At 44.8% G+C, this 25,257-nt stretch overlaps 1 protein-coding gene across 2 annotated transcripts in view; it reads right to left on the bottom strand.

Annotated features, from left to right (window-relative positions):
- Positions 1-868: 868 nt before the first annotated feature.
- The window catches only part of MYH10 (myosin heavy chain 10), an 84,279-nt gene continuing 59,890 nt past the window's right edge, over positions 869-25,257 (bottom strand). For both annotated transcript variants that reach the window (XM_073559680.1, XM_073559681.1), the window contains 31 exons: positions 22,642-22,760; positions 21,775-21,927; positions 21,027-21,200; positions 20,483-20,656; positions 20,046-20,160; positions 19,278-19,471; positions 18,136-18,257; positions 17,806-17,875; positions 17,570-17,730; positions 15,960-16,068; positions 15,743-15,874; positions 15,426-15,632; positions 15,150-15,287; positions 13,721-13,844; positions 13,448-13,619; positions 13,096-13,308; positions 12,492-12,636; positions 12,183-12,389; positions 10,063-10,167; positions 9,317-9,469; positions 8,960-9,208; positions 8,664-8,876; positions 8,367-8,579; positions 8,123-8,284; positions 7,914-8,042; positions 7,742-7,830; positions 7,497-7,620; positions 4,471-4,679; positions 4,273-4,381; positions 4,016-4,188; positions 869-2,205 (listed from right to left, as the gene is read on the bottom strand). In XM_073559680.1, coding sequence (XP_073415781.1) covers positions 2,046-2,205; positions 4,016-4,188; positions 4,273-4,381; positions 4,471-4,679; positions 7,497-7,620; positions 7,742-7,830; positions 7,914-8,042; positions 8,123-8,284; positions 8,367-8,579; positions 8,664-8,876; positions 8,960-9,208; positions 9,317-9,469; positions 10,063-10,167; positions 12,183-12,389; positions 12,492-12,636; positions 13,096-13,308; positions 13,448-13,619; positions 13,721-13,844; positions 15,150-15,287; positions 15,426-15,632; positions 15,743-15,874; positions 15,960-16,068; positions 17,570-17,730; positions 17,806-17,875; positions 18,136-18,257; positions 19,278-19,471; positions 20,046-20,160; positions 20,483-20,656; positions 21,027-21,200; positions 21,775-21,927; positions 22,642-22,760 — 4,817 coding nt within the window. In that variant the 3' untranslated portion in view covers positions 869-2,045. The remainder of the gene's footprint in view (positions 2,206-4,015; positions 4,189-4,272; positions 4,382-4,470; positions 4,680-7,496; positions 7,621-7,741; positions 7,831-7,913; positions 8,043-8,122; positions 8,285-8,366; positions 8,580-8,663; positions 8,877-8,959; positions 9,209-9,316; positions 9,470-10,062; positions 10,168-12,182; positions 12,390-12,491; positions 12,637-13,095; positions 13,309-13,447; positions 13,620-13,720; positions 13,845-15,149; positions 15,288-15,425; positions 15,633-15,742; positions 15,875-15,959; positions 16,069-17,569; positions 17,731-17,805; positions 17,876-18,135; positions 18,258-19,277; positions 19,472-20,045; positions 20,161-20,482; positions 20,657-21,026; positions 21,201-21,774; positions 21,928-22,641; positions 22,761-25,257) is intronic.

Raw genomic sequence — 25,257 nt, 5'->3', positions numbered from 1 at the left:
AAACATTCTATGTGAACATGGTATGTAATGATATTATGGTATTCAATGGAGAATGTGAAATTAGAGGTTGGACAAGGAAATTAAATTTTTTTTTTAAATAAACGATCTTTAGCTTACAAAAACACATACAAATCAGCATGACAATCTGCATCAAATCAGTGCAGATTTTCAACTGCATTTTCCGCTAAGAGGAAGAATCTGCACAGAAAATTCCACAGGCAAATCCGCAACGTGCGCACATGCCAAGTGTAAGAAAACCAGCGCTCTCATTCCCAATGACTTCAGATTATTTGGAAGCACAAGACCACAGGGTTCCAACTACACACGATTAGGAAAGGTCCGGCTTTTGTGATCAAAGGTTGCAAGATAAAACCCATGTCTATCAATGCTTGTTAAAATCCATACACATTGCAACATTAAAAGTAGGGGAACCTCCAAAACCAGTGTGTGTTTAGAAAGAAAGACACATTCTTAATTCTGGTAAACCAGTTTTCTGATGAATGATAAGTACGGTAAATTGAGCGAGTCAGCAGAGTAGGGTCTGAATTTTATGATTTTTTTTTTCATATTTTAGCTGTCATTAAAAAAAACAAAAAAAAAAAACATGGCTTCTTTAAAGTCTTGAGTGAGAGGAAGCTTTCTTTCACAGCAAGCTGCCACCCATGAAGTTCTAATGGAGATGGAACAGCAAGAGGAAGCTTTCTGCCGCCGCAAGCTGACGGCCAGCAAAGAACAAGACAAAGAATAAGAAAATCTCATCATACTAGCAATTTCTGCCAACAGTGGCTCTGCAGCCCATCACCAACCACCCAATACTGCACGTGGACGGTACTTAATGTTTTCTGAAATAAGAGGCAGAGGAAGCAAATTCTATAATGAATACGTTTATTGTCATACAAAATTCTTTGTCTAGAAATATGGGATATACACGGGGGTGATGGGGAAAAGGGAGATCCCAGGGGATGGGCAGGTGATTTCGGCAGCTGTTATGTGGTAAAAAAAAAAAATAATATATTTATATATATAACAAGACAGACATTTTATGCGCACACAGAGATAACCTGTATTAACCCTCATAGGTCAAGGAAGAGACAAGACAACACCTCTCTCCTTAATCCTGTAGAGAATGAAGCTTTTAATACAAATAAAAAAAAACCATGATATTTCCAGCACATATTCTGAGTAATACTGACTTCTGAACTGGACTTCCTAGTGATATAATGCACAGTCATGTAATAATCTCATACAATCTGCTGCGAGAAGTGGATATGTATTTTAATATTCTCAATTGACTAAGTGTCTAAGGCACCGTTTATGTCATTAAATAATTTTTTTCAGGTTTTTAAAAATTGCAAGTGGGATCTGAACAAAGTGCTGATTGCTAATTGAAATGCATTTTGGATAGAATTTACCCAGAAGACCAATGTCACAGTGTTGGCATGATGTAGAATAGCTGGTGCCGGGAGCAAAAAACAGACAGTCCGTGCCCGATCCAGGAACCTTCAGTTAATGAAAAATTATAAATCTGGTAAATTCACAGTTTAGTCATGAAACTTCTGTTCTGCAGTCCACCACAGACTGGAAAAGAGAGATACCAGATACAACATGCAAAATGGGGCAGGAATCGCACATCTTCCCTTCACCCCCGTCGTCGCCCATGTGGGGATATGGACCTGTAGTGTAGGCTATTTTTTTTCTTTTTTTTTAGCCACATGATGTTATAAAGAAAAAAGAAAGCAAAAAAAGAAAAGTCTTAAAACAGACACCTTTATAGGAAATGTAGAGTCGGAATAAGTAAATCTTCTCTGATGCCTGCCTTCTGTGTATGGGAGAGAAAGTTTCATCAGTTTCGGCAAAAATAGATAACATTCTGCAGGAAACCGATTCGAAATGGATTTGTGATTTAGCAATAGAGAGACCAAAGCTGGAGAGAAGTGCGATACAGACTCCTCCAGACCGGCTGATCCCTTGGTGCAGTTTCATGTCCCTTCATTCTTGCTCCCTAGGCGGCCCAGATTCGGGCTGAGGAATGTTGGGGAGGGAAGTCACTCGGCTGGGGAAGAAGCTGATGTCTCGTTGACCTCATTGGTTTTACTCTCCGTTTCATCATCTGAAAGATCCAGGGACGCACCTTCTATCTGGAGCTGGCGGCGACCAGAACGGCTTGAAGACGTTGTTGAGGAGAAAGACATGGGACCACCCCTCCTACAAGAGAACATGGTTATGGTATTTACATTTAAAGAGGCTCTACATTTCAAGAAGTCTTGGGACCACCCCTCCTACAAGAGAACATGGTTATGGTATTTACATTTAAAGAGGCTCTACATTTCAGGAAGTCTGTCATGGCCCCCCCTCCCCCAACTCAATATATACTACTTATACTGTTACTGGGCCATATAACTACTTAAACTGTTATTGGGCCATATAAATCTCATACCTGTAAGTATAGAGTTCCCTTTTTTTCTGGAAAAACTAAAGATTTTATTTCATATGCAAGTGATGGCTACTTATGCACCTTTCTGCCCCCTCCATATCGGGCATTTCCCCTTACCCAGTATGAAGTGGTGTCTGAAATGAATCCGCTGCCTTACAGGAGGAGCCCAGTGAGCGCGCACACAGTGTCCGTGCATGTGCACCCTTCATACCTCTCATGTCTGCAGTGGCAGCTTGCTGTCTACAGGCAGGGTCGGTGTTTGGGACAGGCAGACCAGGCAGCTGCCTAGGACCTCCGCTCCTCCAGTGGCATGCCGCTAAATAGCGGCACACCACGCGGCCGTTATGGGGACAGGTGTCACCCAACCCGCATTCAACTTATCGGCATCAAAGACGCAGTTTAAAGCAGTGAATGAGAAGAGAGCGTCAAATGGAGCTTCCTCTCTTATCACTCCCCCTGTGCCTCTGACTCAGTGTGTGCCAGCAGGGGAGCTGATGAGACGCACTGGAGAAGCCAGAGCAGAGGGGGAACAAGGAGAGCCAAGGTGTGTGTGTTGCATTATACTGTTCGTGGGGGAACTGCACTATACTGTGTATGTGGGGGCTGCATTATACTGTGTATGGGGGGAGCTGCACTATACTGTGTTTGTGGGCTGCATTCTACTGTGTGTGTGTGTGTGGGGGGGGCTGCATTATCCTGTATGAGGGGACTGCATTATACTCTATGAGGGGGCTACATTATTCTGTGTGTGGGGCTGCATTATACTGTTTCAAGGAATATCTGACCCTATCATTGCTCCTCAGCCGGAGTAGAGAGGCAGGGAAACAAGCGTTGAACGACTTAAATGAGCGTGATCGACAATATTGAACGACCTGAACTCAGCACATGTAAATACAACAGAAATGTTTCTTTGTGGTGGTGCAATATGTGAGCATTTGGGGCCCTACTGTAAACTTTTGCCCAGGGCCCCACTTTGCCTAAAGCCGGCCCTGCCTACAGGAATGGCATGAGAGCGTGCCCACCACTGACAATATGTGCTCACATTCGTTGGGCTCCTGTCTAGTGCAGAAGTTCAAAGACGGGGATTTAATTCAGGCAGGACCCGTTCCAAGCAACTGGGTGCTGTTATTTAAACTAAAGGGATGCTGATTGAGAGGATGGAATGGTGCAATGAGGAGTCTCAGGCCCCACTAGGGGGTGCACCAAGGAGCCCTAAGCCCCACCAGGGGGGGTGCACAGAGGAGACCTCACTTGTATATAAACAAAAAAAAAAATTCTGAAATCTATACTGCAGGTCTGATTTTTATAAGACCAAGTTTCTTACAGGACTGTTTAGTTTAAAACTGGAGGGGGGACAGACTCCCCATAAGAACACTTATCTACTTCAACAACTGGTTTCCAACAGCCCCTTATCATATTTTTTAAAAACAAATAAGTTCCCCATGAGCCAAAAAGGCGTATTAAATGGGAGAGTTGGGTTGCTTATACTCTGTTTATGGTCACCACAGCACCTATTTTGCAGTCATGGCCTCATCAATATCATAAAGCAGGACAACCCCTTTAGTGAGCCATTTTGCCCACCTGAGCCTGTTCTTCAGGGTGGACACTTCACGGATCAGACCCTCATTGGCCTCTGATGCGTCATCCAGCTCCCGCTGCAACTTTCGCCTTGAGGCATTCGCACGAGTGGCTTCCTCTTCTGCTTCTTCCAGCTGCCTTTTCAGTTGTTTCATGCGCACGTTGGCTTTTTCCATCTATAAGAGAATTAACCAGGGATTTATTTCAGTAGTGCCCTATAGGCATTAAACCTAATAATTGATTAACATCTGGACCCGGACCTGTTCTTTGTACTGGTCTGCATGTCGCCGTTCATCTTCCACTTGCATGAACACTTCCTTTAGCTTCTTCTCTGTCCTGCGCACCAGCTTGTTAGATGCGGCTCGCTCTCTGCAGGGAGAGGCAGAACATAGGTCATATGTTATGGACAAGTAGTCTTTCTTTAGATCGACGCACAACCACATCACTCGGATACTTACTTGGCCTCCTGTTCCAGCTGCTCCTCCAGCTGTGCAATCTTTGATTCAAGGGTGGCAATAGTGGCTTTAAATTTGGACTTCACAGTTCCCTCCAGCTCCTGGAGTTTGGCTTTCAGCTCCTTGTTTTGACGCTCTAGCTGCTGCCGAGCATTTTCACTCTTTTGGGCTGAGCTGCGCTCCCCAGAAAGCTCAGCGTTGAGCGTGTCCACCTAGGAATGGAATTGTTTAGAAAAGAATGTAAAGGAAAATACATCAGCTCACTATGCATTTAATGTGGATGATTGAGGATCTAAGACAGCTGGATTGTTGAGCATTAGCCAATAATGAAGGGGGGGATGTTTATCCAGCTCGGTCCACTTTTTGGGGGAAATAAAGAAAAGTTTTGGTACTCCCTGTAATTTCTCTAATTTAAACATTATAGGTGTCAAAGAAACCATAGGTTATATGCGGACACCTGGAGACTGACACCAAGAATAGATCTCAGAAAATATTTGGCTCCTCCCAAACACTGCACCTTTGGCAGTCGACACACAGCTAATCAGTTAAGGGCAAAAGCAGTATGTTATAGACGTGATTGCAAAACGATAATAAGTTTCATAATTGACAAAGACCTTGCAATCTAACAGGCTACCTTTACATTACCCCTTTGCAGCTGACCCCCTCCTTTGGAACCAGGGTAAGGAAATTCCTAATGGCTAGCAGATGTGAGGCCAATCTTCGCTTGAATGCACAAGAATGTGGCGAAGGGCAGATTTACGACCGGTAGAGGTAAGAGCCCCAGGTAAAAAGAAAACGTAAAATCTTTTATCTAACATCTAGAAATAATGAAGTGAGGTTTTATGTACTGCGTCAATATAGTTAGCAAAGTCATATTTTTGAAAATGCGATAAAAAAAAAAGCTAACACAAAGCATGATTGCTGGGCGATGGCCGGGGTTTCACCAAATGGATATTGACAAGATGGATGACAATATCTATGCCATGTCTCCTATTTATAAACAGATAATTTGTGATAGGAAAGATGACAGTAATATCTCCCTCCAGGGGCAGAGATATTGTAAAATGTTGGTAAGACACCAAATACAGTAGTTCTCGGAAGTCCATCCCTGTTAGGAGTCACCAGATGGGAGGTATGTGGGTGTAAGTTGTGTTAATAGAAAGCCAATACCTATATTGATAGCTTAAAATGTCCCCCTTCCTTTCTCTTTCTATAACTTGATGTTTTATTTGACGTAATACTTATATATTTTTTGATATATTGATGCAGATGTTCTCCTGTTTATTCTATTTTGTATCCTTGTAATTGAAAATGATATAATCCTTCAATAAACATTTTAATTTGAAAGAAAGCCAATGCCAATTATGTTCATTGTTCACTGCCAGGAAGTTACCGTACATTGCTGTGTAGGATTTATCCATGTTTCACTGCAGTTCTTCCTATATAAATCAGACATTTCTCCCATGACCCAGGTTTAGTCATTTTCTTTTGTTGTTCCTTTCTATTTTATGTCATTTTATCTGCTGTACTGTTTTGTCGCCTTTGTGAAATCTTTTGTATATTTTTATAAACTGCCTACTTTTTGGAGTAATTATACAAAAATTTAATAGCTTGATTCCTCTTGCTCCAAAAACTGCATCCCTGAAGTCATACGCTATCTTTAATGGGTGTCCAATTGGCCTGTAAAGCGAGTGGTGGCAGCTAGCAGTTTTCTTACATATATTGAATGAGTTGGAATCGGTGGTGAATCTACTATACAGTCACTGAGTTTCCCAATAATCAGCTTAGTAGTGGACACAGCCGTAGACAAGTCCATCGATCGTTGGTCAAGTGTGTATTGTCCCGATGATTGGAGGTAGTGGAGTGCTTTCCCCAATAAATTGGTGGCAGCGGTTGGATCTGCGCAATTCCCCTCACCCGCCCCCTCAGCTGTGTACCCTTGACAAATTCGTGGCAGCGGTGGGATGCATGTGGTTGTCTGGTGTCATCTGTGACAAAGTGGCAACAGCGGTGGGATCTGCGCGACGCCCTCTGGCTGTGTATCCTTGACACAGTAGGTGAAGCAAAACAAACCACCCAAACCAGGGAAGGTGATGTATCTCCCAATGAAGGAAACGAAATTTTTTTTACAGTGAGTACCAAAAACCCTACTCAGGTGCTTTATCAGGGGGGGGTCACAGAAATTATAGCAGTCCCTGGGTTGGGAAAACTAATAACCATATTGCAGAAAGAGGAATATTAATTCCTGATGTTCCCAACCAAACAACTGACACTTGCAGATCCCTTCTTCCAAAATTTGCGTCCGCTGACGCAAAGCTAAGAGCCTGGCAAAGAGGTGGACTGAAGATGGAGTAAGTGGCCTTACTGAGCAGAAGAATAAAAGCCTGGTGGCGTATGACCCAGGAGACTCCAATCATTCGGGTAGAGTGCGCCATGCCGTGGTCCTGGCTTAGTCCGATGTTCAGGATTAGGAGATCGAATCCAGCATGAAATCGTAGCCCTAGAGGAGACACAGCTTCTTCAAGGGCCCAACAGGATGACAAAGGCAGCATCCGGACATATGAACGGAGCCGTGGGACACGGGAAAAGCTGCACACCTGACCGTGTCACTGAATAGCTGGGTGTCAGAAGGCCAAGTGTAGCCTGCTGGGGAGGGAAGAAGGGGGACGACTTTTTTCTAAGATGTATTCTTATTGTCAGCCTCCAGGTGGCAGCATATTACCCATCGTTTTTGTGTCCCCCCATGGAAGCACCCAAGAAAATGTATTTTATCAACGTGTTTCTAACTCTACACGTCTCCTTAACCCCTAGAGCTCTACTTGCACATGCATCCTTGATCCTAGTGTTGAGAATATTCGCAAGTAATGCTTTGGCCTAGTGCTCAATGAAGACAGTAAGATAAGCACAGATACTTACATGGCCTCTTATTAATTCAAATTGTCTTCTATCCAGGGCAATAAAGTATCATCAAATCATACTATCATCCCCCTGCTATGGCCATCATTTGGGGCCCAAGCTTATACTCCCACCTGGAGAGTGGTTTTGCGGAATCTATCATTTAGAAGCTCCATGTTGCTTTGTTCCTCTTCCAGCTCTTCCTCAAGTTGGGCGATCCTAGCTTCCAAACGTCTCTTCTCATCCAGGAGGGCAGACCTGTCAGTGATAGACAGTTTTATACAAACGAACACTCAGACCTGTAATCACGATCAAGCACCTTGCCATTCTGAAGGATAAACACAAAAAAAAAAAAAAAATTAACGTTAGAAGCACTCACTTTCCTGAGGTGCTGTTTGAGATCTCATCAGCCAGCTCATCCCTCTCCTGTTCAGCGTGACGTCTGGATCGCTCAGAAGCCGCGAGTTCCTGTGGATATTAGTAAGAGCGTGGTTGACCCGTTAACTAATGAAGCACATCTGTAATATGTCCACGCTGTGGTGATGAGTTACCTCTTGGAGTTGGAGAATTTCTGCCTCCAGATTCTTCAACTTCTTCTCGTTCTCCTTTGACTGAGCGAAGATGTCATCTCGAGAAGCTCTCGCCTCTTCAAGTTCCCGCTGGTAATCCTTCATTTGCGCCTAGTGAGATAGAGAAGATAATTAAGGCAACCCTTCATTTCCTAGCCGGGTGTTAGGTCCATATGACTATGCAGCATTACCTGCAGTTTACGCAGCTGTTTAATTGCGTCCTCCCGGCCCTTATTTGCCCCCTCCATTTGTGATTCCAGATCCTTCAAATCCATTTCCAACTTCTTCTTAGCGGCAACAGCAAGAGCTCGCTGCTTGCGTTCATCTTCCAACTCGGCTTCCATTTCTCTCACCTTCGAGATGTAGAAATACATTCATGTATGTCTTGTTCCTGGCAACTACACCAAGTACCAAACCGAACTGCATACCACTCACCTGCTTCACCAACATACGCTTCTTCTCTTCATTCTGCTCATCGCGCGCCTGGAGGTCTCTTTCGAATTGCGCCTTCATGGCCTGCATGTTCACTTCCAACCTGAGTTTGGCATCTTCTGTGCCCTGAAGCTCATCCTCTAGCTCTTCAAGCTGAGTCCTCATCTCCTCCACCTGCTGCTCAAGAGTGCGCTTAGACTTCTCCAGCTCATGGACCTGCAAAAGTGAGCGGTGATGAGATAACAGCTGTAACACTGCAATTAGACTACAAATGTTAAATATGGCTGCAGCCGTGCTCACGTTCTTCCCGACATCATCTTTTGAGCTCATGAGATCTTCCATCTCAGCCCTGAGCTGCTTGTTCAGCCTCTCAAACTCATCACGAGCCTCCAGTGCATCTTCAAGGGATCTTGCCAGAGAGAGGGCCTTGGTCTCTTTCTCTCGAGCATCGGCCTCCGCTCTGTCACGTTCTTCGGCACATCGAGCAGAGATGTTTTTCTCTTCAGCAAGGAGCTAGAAGCGGTGACAAAGGATAAAAACGTCATAGCCTAAAAGGTGAAGGACATCCATCTGCAGGGTTGTGACTGAAGACCCACCTGGTCAAACTTCTTCTGCTTCTTCTCCAGGTTGGACACAATCTGCCTCTGGTGATCCAGGTCCACCATCAGGTCATCCAACTCTTGCTGAAGTCTGTTTTTGGTTTTCTCCAACTTCTCGTAGGCCAGTCCTTTTTCTTCCAAGCGCTGGCCCAACAACTCCATATCTTTCAGCAACTTCTTCTTGACCTCTTCCAGACCCTCTATAGTGCCCACATCGTCTTCCACCTTTTTCTTGGAGTCTGTAAGCTAAGCAAGAGGACGACAGTCAATTACGAGAACTGCAGAAACGGTGAAACAGTGCAAGATCAGACTACAGTATGGCCCATTGATGTCTTACAAGGACTGAGGTACTACCTGCGCCTGGAGGGAGAGGATCTGCTTCTCCAGGGCTTTCCTGGCCTCCTCCTCTTCCTCCTGCTGCTCTTGCAGATTGTTCTTCTCCTCTTCCAGCTGACGGATGCGGCTGCTGAGGTTCAGCTTTTGTCGGGTCTCCTCCTGCAGCAGCTCCTACCGGGAAAAGAAAAAGGTTAAACAACCTGAAGAGCAACTGATGGACAATTAATAGTTAGATTTAACTCTTTCCTGACATATACATCCTAGCTGTCAATGTCCCCCCCTCTCCCCATATGTAAAACCCTAACTTTGTGTTGGCCTGACACTCCGAATGTGACAGTCAGCTAAGTTAAGAGTTTATGGTGTTTAGGTCGTGGAAGCCGAATCTGGGGAGCTTCCCTCCTGTATATGGGCCATTGCCATAGAAACCCACGATGTCATCGTGACATCATGGCCTTCCAAATGTGACACGGAGAGTGGCAGGGTGAGAGGACATAATCTGTGTCATCAAACAATCCTCTGCGTTCAGATCACTGCTAGTAATACTATAAATTGTTTAGATTATTGAAAAAAATATATAATGTGTCATTTTTCCTCTCTATGAAAAATAAGTTGTTTTGGTAAAAACAAAACCCACACAGCTACCTAAAAAGAAAAAAGTATGAAATAAAAAAAAAAATTCTGTCATTCTGAAAGGTGGAACTTGTCTGTGGCCATTTAAGCATCTGAAGGTCCCCGAGTCACATTGTAAATTTCCATATTCCTACCTGTGTGTCCTGCAGCTGTGACTCCAGGCCAGCAACATCCTTCACCAGCTTAATACCCTTCTTCTCAGCATCTTCCAGCAAACTAGAAACATTCTCCAACTCATTCTAAAAAAATAAGGCTAAAAGTATTACTGCTGACATTACAGCAATTATATTATTCTACATAGAGGACAGTATCTTGTACATAGGGGCAGTATTATAGTAGTTATATTCTTGTACATAGGGGCAGTATTATAGTAGCTATATTCTTGTACATAGGGGGCAGTATTATAGTAGTTCTATTCTTGTACATAGAGGGCAGTATTACAGTAGTTCTATTCTTGTACATAGGGGGCAGTATTACAGTAGTTCTATTCTTGTACATAGGGGGCAGTATTATAGTAGTTCTATTCTTGTACATAGGGGGCAGTATTATAGTAGTTCTATTCTTGTACATAGGGGGCAGTATTATAGTAGTTATATTCTTGCACATAGGGGCAGTATTATAGTAGTTATATTCTTGTACATAGGGGGCAGTATTATAGTAGTTATATTCTTGTACATAAGGGGCAGTATTATAGTAGTTATATTCTTGTACATAGGGGGCAGTATTATAGTAGTTATATTCTTGAACATAGGGGGCAGTATTATAGTAGTTATATTCTTGCACATAGGGGGCAGTATTATAGTAGTTATATTCTTGTACATAGGGGCAGTATTATAGTAGTTATATTCTTGTACATAGGGGGCAGTATTATAGTAGTTATATTCTTGTACATAAGGGGCAGTATTATAGTAGTTATATTCTTGTACATAGGGGGCAGTATTATAGTAGTTATATTCTTGAACATAGGGGGCAGTATTATAGTAGTTATATTCTTGCACATAGGGGCAGTATTATAGTAGTTATATTCTTGTACATAGGGGCAGTATTATAGTAGTTATATTCTTGTACATAGGGGGCAGTATTATAGTAGTTATATTCTTGTACATAGGGGGCAGTATTATAGTAGTTATATTCTTGTACATAGGGGGCAGTATTATAGTAGTTATATTCTTGTACATAGGGGCAGTATTATAGTAGTTATATTCTTGAACATAGGGGGCAGTATTATAGTAGTTATATTCTTGTACATAGGGACAGTATTATAGTAGATATATTCTTGTACATAGATTATAGTAGTCATTCTTGTACATAGGGGGATGTACTATAGTAGTTATATTTTTGTACATAGAAGTATTATAGTAGTTATACTCTTGTACATAGGAGCAGTATTATAGTAGTTATATTCTTGTACATAGGGGAAGTATTATAGTAGTTATATTCTTGTACATAGGGGCAGTATTATAGTACTTATATTCTTGTACATAGGGGCAGTATTATAGTACTTATATTCTTGTAAATAGGGGCAGTATTATAGTAGTTATATTCTTGTACATAGGGGCAGTATTATAGTAGTTATATTCTTGTACATAGCGGCAGTATTATAGTAGTTATATTCCTGTACATAGAAACAGTTTTATAGTAGTTATATTCCTGTACATAGAAACAGTTTTATAGTAGTTATATTCCTGTACATAGGGGCAGTATTATAGTAGTTATATTCCTGTACATAGGGGCAGTATTATAGTAGTTATATTCCTGTACATAGGGGCAGTATTATAGTAGTTATATTCTTGTACATAGGGGCAGTATTATAGTAGTTATATTCTTGTACATAGGGGCAGTATTATAGTAGTTATATTCTTATACATAGCAGCAGTATTATAGTAGTTATATTCTTGTACATAGGGGGCAGTATTATAGTAGTTATATTCCTGTACATAGGGGAAGTATAGTAGTAATATTCTTGTACATAGGGCAGTATTATAGTAGTTATTTTCTTGTACATAGGGGGCAGTATTATAGTAGTTACATTCTTGTATATAGGGGCAGTATTATAGTTTTTATATTCTTGTACATAGGAAGCAGTATTGTAGTAATTATATTCTTGTACATAGGAAGCAGTATTATAGTAGTTATATTCTTGCACATATGGGACAGTATAATATATCCTTATACATAGGTGCAGTATTACAGTTTTTTTTTATACTTTTCTCCACTGAACAGAGGCTTACATCCTATAAGCTGAAGACCGTACCTGGAGCTTACTAGTCTTTTCCCCCAGTTCTGCCCGCAGCCTATCCCCTTCTAACACTTTGGCATGCATCTCCTGCACTTGTGCCTCCAGCTTCTTTCTCTTGTGTTCGGACTCCGCTTTCTGCTGCTGCAGGACCTTCACTTCTCCGGCCATCTCCTTGTTATCAGACTCCAGGCTCTGCTTGTTCTTCTCTAGATTCACCTTAAACTGTGGCAAATTACAAGGCAAATAGAGCAATGTAGATTCTACAATCTCAAGGTACATAGAAGACGTTGCTTGGCCAGTTCGCCCGTGGTCACCTCCTCTTACCCTCTTGGCTTGCTCCAGTTGCTCAGACAGCTCCTCTAGGGCGGTGGCCTGCCGCTGCCTCATCTCTTGGATCTGGGCTTCATGATTCTTGGTCTCCTCTTCGATGTTTTTCTTCAGTTCGGCCACTTCTTGCTCACGTTTGGTCCTACAAGTGAAAACACATTTTATTTCAAGTGGCTGATCGGCTGTTGAAAAAGAAAGGAATGCGGCAATTGCATGGGCCCTTCATCTTGTTAATTGGCAGGGGTCCTAAAGGTTAGACCCCCTGCTTATCAAACATTTATGGATCCCACAGAGGTTTGTTCATCATTGTAAAAAGCTCCAGGGAAAATGTAAAGTGTTTTTTTTTTTTTTTTTACTTTTGCACAAATTAAACCTTAAGCATTTTTACAATGACGTTTTCCAAGATCTCAAACAGACTTCATATTGCTGCTCTGTCTTTTAAAGATCTCCGCTTGCTGTCGGTGAATGAAGCAGAGGAGAGACACCAGCACTGACATAAGTCCATCAAGCACAGGTGCGGGTACACTGCCGTCACAAGCCCCAAGGCCCTCTATAATACCGCTGACCCCTCAGACGATGCCTGCATGCCCAGTGATGCTACCTCAGCTCCTGCTGGGCGGCTGTGGTGTCCAGTGTGTCCTCCAGCTCGGTTTTCAGGGCTTCCAGCTCCTCACTTAGGTCTCTCTTCTGTTTCTCAGCCTTGTTTCGGGAAGCCTTTTCTGACTCCAGGTCTTCCTGCAGTTCGGCGATCTGCGCCTGCAACTCACGCACCAACTTCAGAGCGTTGTTCTTCTGAACCACTTCGTCATCACCTCTGAGCAGAGAACGAGTGAAATAAGAGAATTATGAAACATCTCCATGGAGAAGAGATCAAGACCATAGTATGACAGAGTATAGTAGGATATTCTCCTGGTTGTGCGGTATACGTAGTAGATCGCTATCACTTATATCACCTCGCTAATGCAGCCTGCAGCTCCTCCTCTTTTTTGGCCAACTGCAGCTTAAGCTCTTCAATCTGTGCCTGGAGCTCAGCTATTTGGTCCTGTAGGTCGGTGGTCTCGCCATCGAGCTTCCGTTTGGCCTTTTCCAGCTCCTGACGGGTCTTTTCTTCCTTTTTCAACCTTTCTAAAAAAAGGAACAGAGGACGGGACAGTATGGTACGGTACATAAAAATGGAGAGGGTATTCTAATACATGATGGGTCTATGAATCAGAGAAAAATGGTACCTTCCAGGTCAGTGATCATCATCTCCTGCTTGTTCTTCAGCTTGGCCAGGTTCTTGGCTTTCTCCTCCTCCTCAGCAAGCTGCGCTGTGCATTCTGCAATCCTCTCGTCCATTAACTTTTTCTCCTGGATAATAAAAAAAAAAGAAAAAAAAAAAAACCAACAACAACAACTTTCAGCAACTTCATAGTTTTCCTTTGTTTATCTATCTCTGATCTTGAGTAACATGACATTATTCTCTATTCACATCAAAAGCTGCATCCAGAACTCTGCTGACATCCATTTTCATCCCCTGTGTAGTGTCCTCCAATGTAAACTAAACAACGCAAGATTGTGACGGCAGATGCGGATATGAACTGGGTGAACTTTTTAATAACTAGCCAATTTTGGTGTCTTAACTTTTTTTTTTTTTACAGTGTAGATTTCACGTTAGTGTATTGGTAACATAAAGATTAATCTTTTTATATTCATCTTTACCATAACTAGCTTGGCCCGTGCAAAATTTTCGCACATTGGTCGTCGGGGGCACAGGCAATTTCAGAAAAAGCAAGCTGGTCAAATGTAAATGTATATTCATGAGCTGATGAACACAGACAGGTATTTATATATGTAGACTGGTAATACAATAAATTGGTTTGATAAGTAGAGGCCAAAAAATGTTTTCCATTTGAGGTGCCACCTGCAGGTCATTGTGTCTTTCTGCAGGTTTATGAAAATGAATGTTTAAACTGTATTTAGTGATAAAATCGTGAATGTGTGGTAGGTTTGGCTCTTTTCTTGCTGAAGGGAGCAAGTTTACCTTTCAAATGGTGTATCATATGTGTGTGGAGCAGCTTTGTGGTAGTGTGCTTTGGGGTATTGTGGTGCCACCTGCAGGTCATTTTTCCTTACTGCAGGTTTATGAAAATTAATGTTTCAACTGTATTTTGTGATCAAATCATGACTGTGGTTTGTTTGGCTATTTTCTTGCTGAAGGGGGCAAGTTTACCTTTCAGATTGTGTATCATTTGTGTGTGTGGGTGCAGTATGAACGGGGACACAAAGGAATCACTGAAAAACAGTGCTTAGAAATAATAGAATAGATTTAAATTTATTGCCCCTCTAAAAGCTGCAGTCTTGATTGCCTGTTCAAACACCCTAGATGCTGTGGTTACTATTACCCGCATCATCTCGGGGGTTAACATGCCAGGATCAGAGTCACGTCCAATCACTGCAGTTGCAGCAGGAGCACGGAGGTGTATTACTGCTGTGGTCCTGCTGCTAATGCCGGCGCAATAAGACAGTGTGCACACCATCGGATCTCCACAATGGTGCGGTGCTGTTCCTTAAGAGCTTAAGATCAGTATAATAAAAATAAAATAACTTTAGTTTCTCCACCGACACGAACAATTACAGGATCTGAATAATGACCCCTCCATGTAATGCCCCCACCTTTATAAACTTGGAGTTCTGATCCTCCAGCAGCAGAATATCCTCCTCCATCTTCTTTATTTTGGCTTCTGCGGTCACTTTCTCCAGTTGTAGCTTTTGTCGAGCCGCTTCCTCCTCGTCCAACTGTTCCTCTAGATCCTGTAAGAGGGAAACAAGTAGTGCCCAAGTTCCTGATGTGCCCCCAAATGCTAAGTTTGATAAACTAGTGAGCAGGAGAAACATCTCATGTGTGACTGGTTTACCAGCATGAATGACGCGGATCTTAGGGGTTCATACCTGGATGTGGGTTTGCATCTTTTTCTTCTCATTCTGCAGCACCTGGTTCCTCTCCTCTTCTTCCTCCATACGGATTTCTAGATCTCTAAGGATCTCTTCGAGTTCTTGTTTCTTTACAGCGAGACGGGCCCTCATCTCCTCGGCCTCAGCAAACAGCTCCGTCTCAGCTTGAAGCTGCTCCGCGAGAATGTTCTTCTCTTCTACCAACTGAAGAGGACTTTGAATTAACGGAAGGAGACTCCTGCTTCCTAGTGGCCCTATCATAACTGGACCATCATGGGCTTGATTGTGTAATCAGGTGACCGATCTTCACTTACCTGCTGGTGCTTCCTCTCCATCTCCACAAGTTCTCCCTCCACCTTAGATTGCTTCTCCTTGACCTTCAACAGTTCTTCATCTTTGGCCAAAAGTTCTTCCTCCTGTCTGGTCACTTGAAGTAGTGGTTTTACCTACAAGAAGTTGTCCTTGGGTGAATACAAGGTGGTCCTGGAGACCATGTCTGGGAGATCGAATGAACCTCAGTGCAGGACTCACCTTGGTGAACAGTCTCCACCATTGCCAGTGCCGCAGTTTCAGGTAGGCAGCGCAGTTTCTCTGTAGTACCTTGAGGGCGCTAAGCTGCTGCTGCTTCTTGGCAAAGGCCCTATGGCGGAAGGACCCACGTTTTATTAAGACAATATTGAGTAAACATGTGGTCCACATACAGTGGGGGCCAAATGATTTGAGACCGACAAATTCTGGTTTTCACAAAGTTTGCGTCTTAATTTTTTACAGTAGCAATTTGCATTAACTCTAGGCATGGTGATTAGGTGCATTTTAAAGTAATTCCTGGCCATAAAAATTAATTTCATGACAAAAAACATTTCCAGTGAATTTCAGCCAGAAAATGACCTGTTTCTATCACATCAGTGATCTTCTCATTAGCTCAGAAAAAAGTGTGAGCAAGGAAACTGATATCAATCTGTCCTGATGATTGAATTATAAGAGCAGACAGGTGCATTAGAAGGAGGCGAATGATTGAAATTATTGCCTTCTGTTAACCATGTTTACCACCAAGGCTTTACAGGCAAGGACATTGCTGCTTGTAATATTGCCCTTAAATCATCCATTTATTGGATTATCAAAAACTTCAAAGTGAGAGGCTCAGTTACTGAAGAAGGCTTCAGGACGCACAAGAAAGTCCAGAAAGTGCCAGCGCCATCTCCTAAATAGGATTCAGTTACACACCAGTATATAGCCTGCTCAGAGACAGCAGCAGGTGGTGTAAGTGCATCTGAACACACAGTGAATCAAAGAATTTTGGAGGTGGCTTAGTGTCAGGAAGGGCAACAAAGAAGCCACTTCTTTCCAAGAAAAAAGATCAAAGACAGACAGATTCTGTAGAAGTACAGTCACTGGATGGCAGAGGATGAGGGTAAAGTTATTTTGTCTGATGAAGCCCCCTTAAGACCGTTTTGGACATCCAGAAGGATGATTGTGCGGAAAAGAAAAGGCGAGTACTATCATGAGTCTAGCATCTGACAACAGTAAAGCATGCAGAGATCCTTTAGGAGTGGGGGCTTCATCCAACTAAGGCTAGTTTCACACTAGCGTTTATGAGCGCAGCGACGGCCTGCGCACGGCCGCCGCTAAGCCCCGCCCCCTGCCGAGCCTCCGCCGGTAGCTCCGCCCACCGGCGCATGCGCCCCCTATCTTTATCACTGGGGGGCGCAGGCCGTGCGCAGTATGCGTTTGGCGGCGCATGCGTCCTTTTGACGGTGCGCCGACCTGCGCCAAACACAACCTGCTGCAGTTTGGTTGCGTCGGCGCACCGTCAAAAAGGCGCATGCGCCACCAAACGCATACTGCGCACGGCCTGCGCCCACTGTGATAAAGATAGGGGACGCAGGGCGCATGCAGCGTCATGTGCCGGTGGCGCGGCAGGGGGCGGGGCTTAGCAGCGGCCGTGCGCAGGCCGTCGCTGCGCTCAAACGCTAGTGTGAAACTAGCCTAAAAGATCGAAAAACAATCAAGAAGCAAAATGTGAAAATCAAAATTTGTGGCTACGACTTTCAACTTTTTATAGAAGTGGATATGGTAGCTCATCCATTACCGCTTCGCCCACAGTATTAAATCCCCCCCCCCCCCCCCCGATCTTTACTCACTTTCTGGCTATGTAGCCTCTGCACACCGCTTGGAAGTAGATGATAATATCTGTTATCTTCAGGTCCCTCTCCTCCTCCAGGTGCGCCAGCACACCCGCACGGAAAAAGATCTTACTCTGGCCGATACGGAAAAGATTTGGATCCAGCTCCAGAGCCCGGATCTAATGGAAGGAGAACGATCAGGAGTATGGAAGCCTTATGGCTAAAGAGTTATGCTACGGTCACATCTTCCTTACCATCCGCTCACAAGCTTGCTTCCCGTCCATGAATCCTTTAGGGATGGCGTTAGGGGTGAGAATTTCATATCTAGAGAAGCAGAACAAAAATATACCAATTACATCATGAGCTCCCTGCAAGAACCTGGTCCAGCGACTTCACAATACGTCCACGCCGGACTAACACGCAGAGGACTTACAGCTGCAGAATTGCTGGCGGAAAACCTGCTTTGTAGCCAAGATTTTAAGATATTGTTCTGTGGACCTGACGTTTTGCTATTTCCACTAACACAAATCCACCCGATAAGCCCAGTGTGGACGAACCCTTTATAGTGACCGTTTATCCATTACCTTTGTCTGAACTCCTGGAAGACGATGCGGTTGGGGAATCCCTGGCGGCAGATTCGGATACCTTCCAAAACACCATTACATCGGAGCTGGTCGAGCACCAAGTGAGGGTCCAGCTTCCCAGCCTGTGGGAGACAGGAACGGAGTCCGTCACATGCGGCACTCTAAGTTTTCAACATTTTAAGGTCTAGAACTCTAGTGCCACCTATAGGAGGTAACTTTCCTAAAAGTCAATGTCGACCCTTTAACGAGCCTTGTCACATGACTTGGGATAAAAGCCAATCCAGAATCTCAATTTGCAGACACTGTTTCGGGGTACTGCCCCTTGTCAGTGCAAAGTGAGAGATCTGGTTTGGCTGTGTGAGGCGTCTGACCGATATCCAAGTCGTATCATTTAACCTTGTGGAGGTTGACATGCTGAGCATGCCGAGATGAGAAGACTTAAAGCCGCAATGCTCCTCTGGGAAATATGCAAATTGTCTCTTCAGAAAGGAAGAGGACTAGAACTCTAATGCCCAAGTCATGTGACAAGGCTCGGTTGACATTGACTTTTAGGATTGCTACTTCCAATAGGTGGCACTAGAGTTCTAGTCCTCTTCCTCTCTGAAGAAACAATTCGCATATTTCCCAGAGGAGCATTGCGGCTTTAAGTCTCATCTCGGCATGCTTAGCATGTCAATCTCCGCAAGGAGAAACAATACTTCTTGGACAATATTTAAAGGGACACTCTGGACATAACTGATAACACTGTGCCTAGACCTCCACCCCCACAGGCCCTGCACTATGCATAAAATGGTATCAGATCTTGTTGCATTTTCACTTTCAGGAAAGTTTGCCTCAAACTATGGAAAAAAATAAAAAACACAACCCTCAGCAAATACTCATACTCCCTAGGTCCAGTGCCGGCTCCCTGCTGCTGTTTGACGATAGGAGTAACATTAGCGCCATGTGCCACTAATCTCTGTGACCGGCTACAGCGATTACACTCGCGGTTGCTGGAGCAGCAGCAGAGAGCTGGCACTGGACCCAGGGGGATGAGTGCATAATATGGAGGGTTCTATTCCTGAACATGAACAACCGCTTTATGGTATGAAAGTGTCTCAGTTGAGGATGTAGCGCCTCGTGATTGCCCGATGCACACTCACCCGCTTCTCGTGGTTGGGGATGATACAGCGCACAAAGTTGGGGTTGGTATTACGGAGTGTCGCCATGAGTTTGGTCAATGACTCTTTGTACAGCTGCCCCACGGTCCGGAACATGCCTTTCTTGGTTTTGTATGCAGAGCCGAAGGCAGTCTCCGTCATTCCTGCCACCTGGTCAAGGCCAACGATACGATCCACTACAGAAAACAAAAAAGCTACAAATTAAAGGGGTGCCCTACAAGTTTTAAATGGGATTTTTTCACTTCCACATTGGGTAACATACTAACTGTGAACACGCCCATTGACCAATCATCAGAACGGCTCATCTCCCACGCAAAGCGGAAGTGAGAAGTGCTGCAGAACCCTTTTATCTCTTCTTGCCGTCAGTGAATGGAAGTATTCTTTATTTTTAGAAGCTGATAACCTGTTCAGATCTTTTTTGAGACTCGCTAGGAGATGACTCGGTAACTAGCTCTGCAGCTACAGGGTCTTCTCCTCTGAAGGCAAGTAAGAGGACGTCCCACCCATTCACTGACAGCAATGGAGATTGTGAAAACCTGTTAAGAAAAGCAGAGAAGGAACCAATGTCATCAATGAGACTGACACTATTTAGCGGGTTCCCAGCATGCAGCCCAGCCTAAGACTACACATTCACCTCCACATAAGTGGTCATAAAAGGAGGCTTTCAGGACAGTATGTCTAATCGAAAATCACTGAATGTACGTGGACGTGTATCAGGGGCTTATACAGCAACCGCAGGCGAAGACGTACCGTCCTTCCAAAGCTCAGCCACAAACTTGTCTGTGGACTGGTGAAGCAGCGTGGCCACGTTATCGTTCAGGGGATCCATGTTCTTCATTAGCCATTCATCTGCTTTATAATCCACCTGTGGAGTGAGAGCGCTTGGTAAATGGGAAACAGAAGGTGGATCAATGTGCACACAGGTAATAGCTGTAGGTGGGCACTGGGAAAAAAATGAGGGTCTAGTGTGCTTCATTGAAATAGATTAATGGTCACATGTATGCTGCTGCGCCAGTTAAAGCCTGTGGGTCTGACAAAGATGGCTGTATACGGCGATTATTGGGTTCCCACACACTCATTGATTATCCCGTGATTGGGAAACGGCCCCATATGCACATTTGGATTCAATGTCCGCTCCTGAGCTGGTCCACACGGTACAATCACCACAGTGCAGTAAAGGGACTCACCCTGCCAGCATAATGGATGATGCAGAAGTCGGCCTTGTCCTTCAGTTGCCGCGGCTTTTGGAATTTGGAGTGGGTGCCTTGTTCCTGGACCAGTTTGTCCACAAAAGTCTTATCTGTGGCTTTGGGGAACCAGCATTCTTCATCCAGCAGAGCCAGGACCCCAGGAGGGTTAGCCTGCGGAGAACATGCATACATGATATAAGTAGTCAGATTGAGGGTCGGCCGTGCAGGTACATGACAAATCTGGATTCAAGTGGTAGAATAACTTGGAATTTAGATTGTGAATCCTAATTGGGACAGAAAGCGATGTCAATGCATGAAATACAATTAGTGTGTGGTGCAGTTCTACATTTTGCCACCAGATGGCATCAAAGCTGTAAGCAGGACTGCTTGAGTTCACCATCAACTTCTGTGGTGCAGGATCCCTAACAAGGGTGGAGACACCATGACTGGGCGGATTATCAGGATATCTTCACCCCACAAATAGCATCAAATTATCTGATATAAACGCAATAATCCAGGCAGTAGAGCCTGCAGGACTTACCGGCCTCTCAATGAGGTCAATGCAGGGCTGCAAGTCCAGGCCAAAGTCTATGAAGTTCCACTCGATGCCCTCACGCTGGTACTCCTCCTGCTCCAGGATGAACATGGTGTGGTTGAAGAGCTGCTGCAGCTTCTCGTTGGTGTAATTGATGCAGAGCTGCTCGAAAGAGTTCAGCTGAAAAAGAAAAAAAAAAAAAAGTGAGTGGCGCCATTAACAGTACCCATGATTCTGCAGGTCACAGCCCCCCTATAAGTTCAGCCAAGATCCTATATTCCGTACCACATGGAATTCAGGTTACGTGCAGTACAGACACTGTGCCAGCAGGGGAATGTATGCGATTTTATAGTACGAGAACGCAGCTCTGGAAGTGACTAGAGCATATGTCAAGCTACTTGATAAGGAAATATCCTTGCAAATTTACATGTAAATTAAATAAGGACCTGCGTGTAATATCCAGCTCATAATGGAGCTTCATGTTCTGCAGTATATTGGATCATGGGCGATATAACGCATCGAATTATATAATAACGCAGCACTGAGGACACGCGCGTCCCACTGACATAAATTACTAACAGATAACCCACCTCAGGATCAAGATTTATTGGTGCAGATGCAAAATTAAAGGGGAACTCCTTGAACTTAGAATGTAGGATAAGATGACTGTCTGGACTGGTAAACTGGAATCTGTGGTGCTACAACTCCCAACATTTGCCCTGATTTCTATGGATTCTGGTCCCAAAAACCAAACCTCAAAGATCTCAAAACCAGCGATATCCAGGATGCCGATGAAGGAGGCTCCTTGGCGCTTGGTTCGGTCCAAGGCTTTGTTGATCCGATGGACTAGCCAACGGAAGAGTCGCTCGTAGGTCGCCTTGGCCAAAGCTTCTATGGCAAAGTCCGCCTGAAATAGAGAATAAAACAGTCAGCACTGCTATCTAGCTCCGGTCTGTATTAGCACATCCTGCCAGCTTTGATTATAATCTATGGATATCCTGGATATCGTATGGGCAGCACGGTGGCTCAGTGGTTAGCGCTGCAGCCTTGCAGCGCTGGGGTCCTGGGTTCAAATCTCACCAAGGACAACATCTGCAAGGAGTTTGTATGTTCTCCCCGTGTTTGCGTGGGTTTCCTGCGGGTACTCCGGTTTCCTCCCACATTTCAAAGACATACTGATAGGGAATTTAGATTGTGAGCCCCATCGGGGACAGTGATGAAAATGTATGCAAACTGTAAAGCGCTGCGGAATATGTTAGCGCTATATAAAAATAAAGATTTTTATTATAGAAGCATAGATAAAAAAAAAAATTATTAAAATAAATAAAATTCTCATTATCTGCAGTCGCCACCAGGGGGAGATCACTGCACACGAATCTATACAGCTTCCTTTAGGCTCCATATGCAGTAAGCTCCCCCTAGTGGTTGTTGGAGGCAGTGAGAATTCATATTACTACTATTGGTTATTTCAGATTACAATTACAGCAAACATTCCTCATCCCACAATCGTTTTTAAAACTTGTCAAATGCCCGGATCGGAACCTCAGGTACAGGATTTTCGGAGGTTACATACACAGCAGCTTCCTGTGCTGGCGTCATGTCCATGTTGGCCTAGGCTCACCTGCTCCTTGGTCTGTGCCTTCTGCACGTAGTCCCGGCCCACTTTGATGCGAGGAGTGAGGATTGCTCGTGTGAACTCCATGACGTTCATGCCCAGCAGATGGCAGAGTTTCTGCGCGGCTGGGAAGAGAAGGCAGGATGATGCACCTGGTTTATGTCAATCACGCAACTCACCTCCCCGTAACCCCCACAGTCAGAAAACGGCCGGCACTAAGGGGGGGTAAATCGCTATCAGCTGCTGAGGATCGGCCCCTCGCTTTCTGCTTACTAATCGCCTAAAAGAAAAGATCTGGCCCATGTCTCCGAAACGCTGCTCTAACAAGGGCTTGAACTTGGTTACTGCATGAATCTTTACGACACCCAAAAACTGGCTCTAAATCTCTATGAGGTTATGTTACCTACAAGTGCGTCACCAGGCTATCTTGGCTTTGCAGAATGGCCGAGATCAGGGTTCACAGGGTACAAATATCTGCAAAATGTCAGGTCTGTCCATTCTATGTACAGCCCTTTCTAAAATGTCTCAATATAACGTAACATTTTGGATTTGACCACATTGCAACGTTTTTTGGCGAAGCAGAGCCACATCGCTAAAAGGAAAGCATTAATGGTAAAGGCTTCCAGTAGTTTATATAGAGTTTATGTACAACTAGGGGGGCACCGTTATACTCATCGTCTCCCAAAAGAGTCAATAAGGAATTAGCTGATATGCTACCAATGAATCAATACTGTAAGGCATTGAGTCACCAGCCTATCTTGGCTCTGCAGAATGGTTGAGCTGAGGCTGAGAGAGGCCCATCAACGTGCATTAAAGGAAGTCACCCCATTTTTGGCCTATAAGCTGCGGCCACAGCCATCAGTGGCTTATCTACAGCATTCTGTAATGCTGTAGATAAGCCCCCCGATGTAACCTGAAAGATAAGAAGAGAGTTAGGCCCCCGTCACACATAGCGATGCACCAGCGATCCCGACAACGATATGACCTTGTCAGGATCGCTGGTGTGTCGCTACATGATCGCTGGTGAGCTGCCAAACAGGCAGATCTCACCAGCGATCGGGACCAGCTACGACACGGGTAACAAGCGCGTGCATCGCTTAGTTACCCGCTGTGTACCTTAGATACCAGGTCAGATACAGGTCACACACAGCGAGATCACTGGTGAGATCGCTGTTGCGTCAAAAAACTTGTGACTCAGCAGCAATCTCACTGTGTGTGACGGGGGCTTTAGATTATACTCACCCTGGCGTTCAGTCCGGTCCGATGGGTGTCGCCGTCTGGTCCGGCGCCTCCCATCTTCATACAACGATGTCCTCCTCCTTGCTTCTCTCGGCTCCTGCGCAGGCGCACTGCTCTGCCCTGTTGTGGGCAGAGCAGAATACTGCAGTGCGCAGGACCTCTCTGACCTTTCCCGGCGCCTGCGCAGTGCAGTACTTTACTCTGCCCTCAACAGGGCAGATAAAGTACCACTGCGCAGGAGCCAAGGGAGAAGCAAGGAGGAGGACATCATCGCTAGAAGATGGGAGGCGCCGGACCGGACTGCGGCACCTGACTCCGCCCCCCCGGTGAGTATAATCTAATGTGTTTTTCTTATCTTTCAGGTTTTATCGGGGACTTATTTGCAGCAGGGATCCCCAACTCCACTCCTCAAGGCCACCCAACAGATCATGTTTTCAGGATTTCCTAAGTATTGCTCAGGTGATAATTGCTTCACCTGTGCAATACAAAGGAAATCCTGAAAACATGATCTGTTGGTGGGGCTTGAGGAGTGGAGTTGGGGAACCCTGATCTACAGAATTACAGAATGCTGTAGATAAGCTCTTGATGGCAGTGGCTGCAGCTGATAGGGCTAAGGCTACTTTCAGACTTGCGTTATGAGGCGCAGCGCCGTCGCTAAGCTACGCCCCCTGCCGCGCCCCCTCCGGTCAGTTCCTCCTATGGGCGCATGACCCTGCATGCGACCTGCATCCCCTATATTTAGCGTTGTGTACGCAGGCCGTGTGCTGGTATGCTTTTGCGGGCACATGCGCCTTTTTGGCGCTGCTCTGAGCGCACCAAAATGCAACACGGTGCGTTAGGGGCTCGTCTGCGCAGCGCCAAAAGGGCGCATGCGCCCGCAAAAGCATACCAGCGCACAGCCTGCGTACCCAACGCTAAATATAGAGGACGCAGGTCACATGCAGCATCATGCGCCCATAGGAGGAGCTAACCGGAGGGGGCACGGCAGGGGGCGGAACTAAGCGGCAGCCCTACGATGCGCCTCATAACGCAAGTCTGAAAGTAGCCTAAAATGGGGTGACAGATTCCATTTAAGGAGTCCATTTTCATTTTATGTACAGCCACTCAAAAGTTTAAGTTAGGAGTCAGTTAACATCTTGTTACTTAAAAGTCAGTATTCAAAAGGAAGCGTGTCACAAGCCTATTTTGGCTTTGTAGAAAGAGTGCGATGAGGCTGAAAGTGGTACAGATATGTGCAGTTTGGGGCCACTTATTTTATGTGCAGCCCCTTAAAGGGTCGGTTGAAAGACTTATCTAAACGTCAATAAGGATTAAGCAGGCAGCCTATCTTGGCTCTGCAAAATAGCTAAGAGGAGTCTCAGTGGCACAAATATAAGCGTACGG

Source organism: Dendrobates tinctorius, unplaced genomic scaffold, assembly GCF_039654945.1.
Source record: "Dendrobates tinctorius isolate UK_male_01 unplaced genomic scaffold, ASM3965494v1 ptg000014l, whole genome shotgun sequence".
In the NCBI taxonomy this organism is placed as follows: domain Eukaryota; kingdom Metazoa; phylum Chordata; class Amphibia; order Anura; family Dendrobatidae; genus Dendrobates; species Dendrobates tinctorius.
This window is presented reverse-complemented; position numbering and strand designations above follow the sequence as displayed.